General features: G+C 45.8%; 1 protein-coding gene across 1 annotated transcript; it reads left to right on the forward strand.

Annotated features, from left to right (window-relative positions):
* Nucleotides 1-5,469: 5,469 nt before the first annotated feature.
* On the forward strand, nucleotides 5,470-5,761 carry LOC115307266 (RING finger protein 166-like; the record flags this gene model as incomplete). Its single annotated transcript, XM_029958538.1, has 1 exon — nucleotides 5,470-5,761. A coding segment is annotated over exon 1 (292 nt), but the record flags the coding sequence as incomplete, so codon positions are not given.
* Between the last annotated feature and the right edge of the window lie 1,445 nt (nucleotides 5,762-7,206).

Below are 7,206 nucleotides of genomic sequence, written 5' to 3' on the forward strand. Positions count from 1 at the left end.
CCGATTCACTGCCCACCGCTGTCAGAATCTTTTGCTTTTTCTCTTGGGTCTCTGCTTTTGCTGTTGCTGTTCTGTTGCGTGTCTGGCAGAATACCCACCGCCGTCCAGTATGTACTCTGCTTCTATAGAGCACTGTCCCCTAACCCCAACATTAAAAGAGAGACTGGAAGCTATGCGCAAACCCTGTTTCCTAACCCTAACCCTATAAACGAGACTGCAAGTTATGCGCAAACCCTCTTCCCTAACCCTAACCTTAAAAAAGAGACTGCAAACTATGCGCAAACCCTGTTACCTAACCCTAACCTTAAAAAAGAGACTGCAGGCTATGCGCAAACCCTTTTCTCTGAACCTAACCTTAAAAAAGAGACTGCAAGTTATGCGCAACCCCGATTCCCTGACCCTAATCCTAAAAAAGCGAATGCAAGCTATGTGCAAACCCTGTTTCCTAACCTTAACCTTAAAAAAGAGACTGCAAGCTATGCACAAAACCAGTTCCCTAACCCTAACTTTAAAAAAGAGACTGCAAGCTACTAGGGTTAGGGTTAGGGTAAGGGTTAGGGTTGGGGTTAGGGTTTAGGGTTAGGGTTAGGGTTAGGGTTAGGGTAAGGGTTAGGGGTTAGGGTTGGGGTTAGGGTTAGGGTTAGTCAGAATCTGTCTCAATGCGCGATCTAACTATCGCGGGTTTATCCCATTCCAGGAACGCAGTGGTGCCCAGTAAACCCCTCTCGGGCTATAAGTCCGATTCAGTGCCCACCGCTGTCAGAATCTTTTGCTTTTTCTCTTGGGTCTCTGCTTTTGCTGTTGCTGTTCTGTTGCGTGTCTGGCAGAATACCCACCGCTGTCCGGTATGTACTCTGCTTCTATAGAGCACTGGCCCCGCCCACTGGGTGGAGTCAAGAGGTGGAGTCCGTGTTGATTGTTCTGCGTCACTGGCTCCGCCTACTGGGCGGAGTCAGTGCTGATTGGTGTTATAACCCGCCCCAGGAAAAGGGGAGAGGGGGTAACTCAGGTTTTTATTAATAATTCCCTTGGGGTGGATTAAAGTGAAACGACACTAAATAATCGGTGTCTGAAAACATATACTGGCAAGGTTTATTTTAACAATTCTGTATCAACAGGCATGCTAGCAGTTTGGGTGCTGTCATACCACAATGTGACACAGAGATAACCTTTGAGGGGGGGAAAGAAAATGCATAGGGGAGAGAAAGGCAGGATAAGAGCAAGGGAGAGTAAGAGAAAGAAAAGCTGAGAGTGGACAGATTTATATAGTCACCGCCCACGGGACCCAGCAATGCTTCCATGTCTGTCAGTTGAAGTGGTGGCCTTGATCTGCTGGGGGTGAAGTAGGGAAGTCCCCATACTCCAAGAAGTTATGAGTTATAGCCATGATTAGTGTCACGGACCATGCCTCGAGCCTCCAACATCTCGAGGGTTGCAGTCTCTCTTCTAAGGTTAGGGAACAGGCTTTGGGCATAGCTTGCAGTTACTGTGTGGACCAATTGTCAGAGACTGAAATGGTTAATGATTTATGCATTCTAGGAGACTTTTCAGGCTTTTGACTTGCATGATACCTCTGATGAGCAGTTGGGCCCCTCCCTCCCTCCAGTGCTGACGGTGTGAAGCCCTGAAAAGGCAAGAGCTGAGCTTACAGACATTTGACTGCTGATACATCTGATGAGGAATCAGGCCCCTCCCTCCCTCTGCTATGAGATGTTAGGGTTAGGGTTAGGGTTAAGGTTAACAAGGGTTAGGGTTTAGGTTTTAGGGTTTACGGTTTGCGTTCCTGGAATGGGGTAAACCCACGATAGTTAGATCGCGCACTGAGACAGATTCTGACTAACCCTAACCCCAACCCTAACCCCTAACCCTTACCCTAACCCTAACCTTAACCCTAACCCGAACCCTAACCCTAACCCTAACCCTAACCCTAAACCCTAACCCCAACCCTAACCCTTACCCTAACCCTAACCCTAGTAGCTTGCAGTCTCTTTTTTAAAGTTAGGGTTAGGGAACTGGTTTTGTGCATAGCTTGCAGTCTCTTTTTTAAGGTTAAGGTTAGGGAACAGGGTTTGCACATAGCTTGCATTCACTTTTTTAGGATTAGGGTCAGGGAATCGGGTTTGCGCATAGCAACACTAACCCCTTAAAAAAGAGACTGCAAGCTATGCGCAAACCCGGTTCCCTAACCCTAAAAAAACCCCTAACCCTAACCCTAACTCTAACCCTAACCCTAAACCCTAACCCCAACCCTAAACCTAACCCTAACCCTAACCCTAACCCTAACCCTGATTCTAAGTCTGAGGAGAGACAGAAACCAGGAGACTTTGAAGTTCAACTGATGTTTCTACAGTCTCTCAGCTTTCCTCACATTAATGAAAATTGGCTCATCGAGGATAATGAGGATGCAGCTTCTGCTATGGGGAATTCTAAGCATTCTGGGGTCGGTAAGACAACCTGGTAAGTAACACTTGAGTGAATGGGGGGTTGTCTTGGGGGCTTGTTTCCCTTCTCTTTTCTGTCTCTCGGTTTCTCATTTTGTTTGCTACTTTCTTTGGAATAAATGTTGTTTTGTTCAGCTTTCAACTGTGTACTGGTTTCAGTTTTGGCAATCTCCCTGCTGCCACGGTCCAGGGGGATGGGAAATAGGACTGAGCACTGCAATAATGGTTCTTGGCACAGTTGAGGGTTTGTGCAGCAATGCCACTTTATTCAGGGACAACAGGGGTTTAAATAAGGGGTTTAAAGTCTGAGGGGAGGATTCTGAACTGGGGAGGAGCATGGGACTGACAACTCAGGGAAAAGTGTGATAGGAAGACAGGGAAAAGGTGGGTGGAACTTCGGAGTTCCTCTTTACCTCTTTACTCCTGACGGGGTACTGCGATCCCCCTACACCGCTGACTCTGATGTTAGTGGTCTGGGCTGGCCAGCCGTACGGCCAGTCCTTGGAGGCAATTATGGTGACATCCGCCCCCATGTCGAGTAACCCTTCCACCTTGACTTTCTGAGGGTGCCTAGGCTGAGAAAAGTAGATGAGACATGTTAGAAGAGGGCGAGAGGTCTTCACCGAGGTTGTCCAGTGGACTTCCCTCAGTGATCCCTCCCTCCGCTCCTCATCTGGGGACACCACGCAGAGCAGCTCGTCGGTGGAGACCATCTTCGCCACGGGGAAGCGGTCCTCCAACTGCACGGGAGGGAGATGCACAGTTAGGCATATAGCTATATTTGTGTTCGTCAGTCCCGTCAGGAGAGTAGGCACTACAATTATTCCCTTAGCCACTGCTGAAAAGTGCGATATCATCAGGTAAGTCTTATCTGGATCGACCGGGGCAGATGGTCTAACCCTGGCCTGCTCATAGGAGCTTAGGTGAGTAGATGGGTGAGTAACGGAAAGGATTATCCAATTTAGGGGAACACACTGGTTTTTAACTGAGATAGGGTCTGCTGAATTTAAAGGATCACACTGAACGGGAATGAGGTCTGTCGGAGGCTCTTGGGTAATGGGGTAGCTGGGTGCGGTGTTGGGCGCAGGATGGAGCGGAGAGCAGGGGTTATTTGTGTCGTCGCGCCCCCCTGGGCGCTCTGCTCCCCGTTTCCCTGATGTTCACAGGCGTAAGGGCGAAGATCGGGCAAAGATTGGAAGGTTACCCTTTTCCTCAGCTCTGGGGACCTCCTGGGGGCAAGGGGCTCACCATTGATATTGGTCATTGACCTACAACTAGAAGACCAATGGCGACCCTTCCCACACCTCCGACATAGGGTCTTAGGCAAATTTGGTTCGGGGACTAACTTAGGACAATGTTTTTTGAAGTGTCCCTTTTCACCACAATTGAAACATGATTGGGGACCCATGAAAGTGGCAGCCAATAGACGCGCTTTATGGGAATTGGAACCTATATTTTTACAAGCGTCTATCATTTCGAGTAGGGAGGGATCCTTTAACATCTTCAAAGCTTTCTGACAGTCCTCATTCGCCTTTTTGATAACCAATTTATTGAATAAAATTTCCTGGCTCTCTTTTTGGTGGACCTGCCTGCTGATTGCCTCTTTTAGCCTGGTTATGAATTCTACAAAAGGTTCTTTTGGGCCTTGGTTAATAAGTGTGAAAGAAGGCGTCTGCACATAGGCATCTGTCACCCTTTTCACGGCCTCTAATGCCAATTCTTTAGTCGCTTCTAAAAATTTGGGGTCAATTCGAGCTTGATCCCCCCTACTCGAATAGTTCCCCTCCCCATAGAGCATGTCTATTGCCTGCTGAATTGGGATTCCCCTTCTTTCCATTTTGTCATTGACATATGCAGTGATTAATTTTTTCCATTCTGCCTCAAACACTGAGGACTGTACTGTTGTAAAGAGTCCTCCTATCACTGCTCTTATGTTGTAACGTATCAGCTTATAGGCCAGGAAGAAGGATTCTAGCAACTCGATGGTGAAGGGTGCCCCCAACCCATACTCGACGATGGCCTTTTTCATATCTTTTAGCATGGGGTACAATATTGGTCGCCACTTGTCGTGACGAGGGAAGAATGAGACGCTCAATATGAGAATCAGCAAGCTTCATTTATTGATCATTGCTAACAGCTTAATATATGCTTTATAATTAGTTCATACATATTGCAAAAGCTAAGCTCATTATTGGTTCTGCTTAAATGTTGATCTGCTTAAATGTTGATCTCACCTCTTACTCATTTCTTTGTTGACACAGGTGGTACTCAGTTGCTTTTTGTTTTGCTAATCACAATGTCCTGTTTACCAGCCAGCTAACAGGGTACAAGGGCACTGTAACCTCGCTATCTAAGATGTTCCCACGGCCTAGGCAAGCCGTGTTCTATAGCCAATTCCCTACAAATACCCCCGTTTTTTTATTCTGGGCTAATAATGTTTTCTCTGTTATAGCACTTACACATTTAACAATACAAGAAAAAGCAATATGAACTATTACTAAAATTACAACAATTGTCAACAACCATCGTAGGTTTTTCTTTAACAAAACTTAAAACCCATTCAGACATAGAACCAAAAATAGATTGAAGCCACAAGTCTATAGGACTAGTTGTTACTGTTACTTTCTTTGTGTGTTCTACTGTTTCACTCAGGCTCTACAGTTCTTTTGTGTACAGGCTAGGCAGTTTGTGCCAGCTGGACAAGTCGTGGTTTTGATAATCACTTAATCTAGATTGAAATAATCTCAACATAAAACAGGTTTGAGTCCCATTACCACTTGTGTTATGTATATACAGTGATCCCATTAAATCTAACTCTTGGGGATCTTTTGCCAGAGTAAGACCTCGAGGGTTAGTACTAAAATAGACAGTACAAGCACGACGACAATCCGGACAAGAGACAACAACTGAGCGAGCAATAGAATGAATTAAGCTAAATCGACATCTGAAGGCTTCTGTATGCTGTGCTCTCAGTTTCTCACCAGTGCCCTCCTCCTTGCTCTCAGCCCTGTCACAAAGCTCAGGCAACATGGCCGAGGTGGGTGCTGAGGCCAGGCTGCAGGACGAACTGACATGCCCCATCTGCCTGGACATTTACAGGAACCCTATGTCTCTGGGGTGCGGTCACAGCTTCTGCAAGGAGTGCACGCATACAGAAGGAACAGAAATATGCCAGCAGGGCCCTTCCCAGTGCCCACTCTGCCTTTACCCCACAGGCCCCCGTTCAGCCATGAAGACTTGCCTGACCTGCAAGGTCTCCCTGTGCCAAGCCCACCTGAGTAAGCATAGCACAAAGAACACTCAGAAAAAACTACGTCCTGGTGGGGCTCTGTGGTGCCCAGGTTTTGGCTGAGAGAAAATCCCCCAGTACAGTAAACTGCTGGAATGCTACTGCGAGAAGGACAAGGTCCACACCTGCACGCTGCCCTCCGCCCCCAGCTCCCACAGGGACCACAAGACCATCAGCTTAAAGGAGGCTTTTGGCCAAGCACAGCATGTTTTTCTCAAAACTGTAAAAGAGGTAAAAAACTATGAAACTGCACTGGATCGAAGCATAGGAAACTTGCTGGAACAATCATCTGCAAAGGAGTTCTTTAGAGTACAAACAACGCTTGAAAATTAAGACTTGGCATAACTGGTTGAGAAATGACTACTTTTTGTGTACATGAACCCTAAATATTTCCAGGGTACTTTTCACTGCCCCGTGTCAGGAGCAACTACTAGGCCAAAGAATTGTAGACTCTTTCTGGTTTCAGCGTCCAACACACCCAGCTAATCCTCAGTGGTTACAGCTAGCAGAAATATCATCTATATAATGACAACAAAGACAGTCAGAAAATTGCATTGGAAACATAAACCACTGACAAATTATAGAAAAGCCTTTCATTCTATGGGAGAGGGTTTTCTATGGATAACGCTCATAAGGTTCTGCACGAATAATAGATGGAACTAAAAATGCACATTTTTTCTCTATCACTGGGATCTAACTGGATTGTGAGAAGATAACCTGTCAAATCAATAATAACAATGGGTTATTCAGTAGAAAGCACAGAAGGGGTCAGTAAGCCAATGCTTACTAACCATGATTGCACCAACCTGTCTGAGATCATGCAAAGGTTTTCATTTCATAGATTTTTCTTTATCACAAACACAGGGGTAATTAAAGGATTCTGAGATGGTTCAATGTAATCAGAATCAAGCTGCCTTCTGACAAGCTGTTGCAGGGCCAACAGCTGTTCTGTAGGTAGGAGCCATTGTTTAAGTCACACAGGATCTGTATGTTCTAAAGGAAAACTCCAAGCAGTACCTCCTAATATCACAACCTTAACTCTTGGAATGACAATAGAAGTTTGTTTGTTTGTTTGTTTGGACAATTAACAGATAGCTTTGAGCATCACAAAGAATACACGTTGCCTTCGTACAACCCTAAACATTCACTAGTCAAATTATGCAAGCAATGCATCTGGTATAAAACAAGGATTAATCACAATTAGTGAGGTTATTTTGCTGAGAACACAGCTACAATGGGTAGGGCATGTTTTAAGGAGGAGAGACTAGCCGTTTTACAATTAATATTGCTACCAGCTGTTGCACGGGAGGAGTTTTGAAGACAATATATAAGGATTCTTTAAAACAACACTTCAGCTCTGGTCACACTGATCAACATAATTGGTCTGCTCTGGCCTCCAGCCAGGAGGCCTGAAGACACACTATACACAACACCACAGATGTTTTTGAGAAGGCACACAGGATGGCCTTGACAGTC

This window comes from Manacus vitellinus, unplaced genomic scaffold (genome assembly GCF_001715985.3).
Source record: "Manacus vitellinus isolate BGI_N305 unplaced genomic scaffold, ASM171598v3 ctg7180002433800_pilon, whole genome shotgun sequence".
Classification (NCBI taxonomy): domain Eukaryota; kingdom Metazoa; phylum Chordata; class Aves; order Passeriformes; family Pipridae; genus Manacus; species Manacus vitellinus.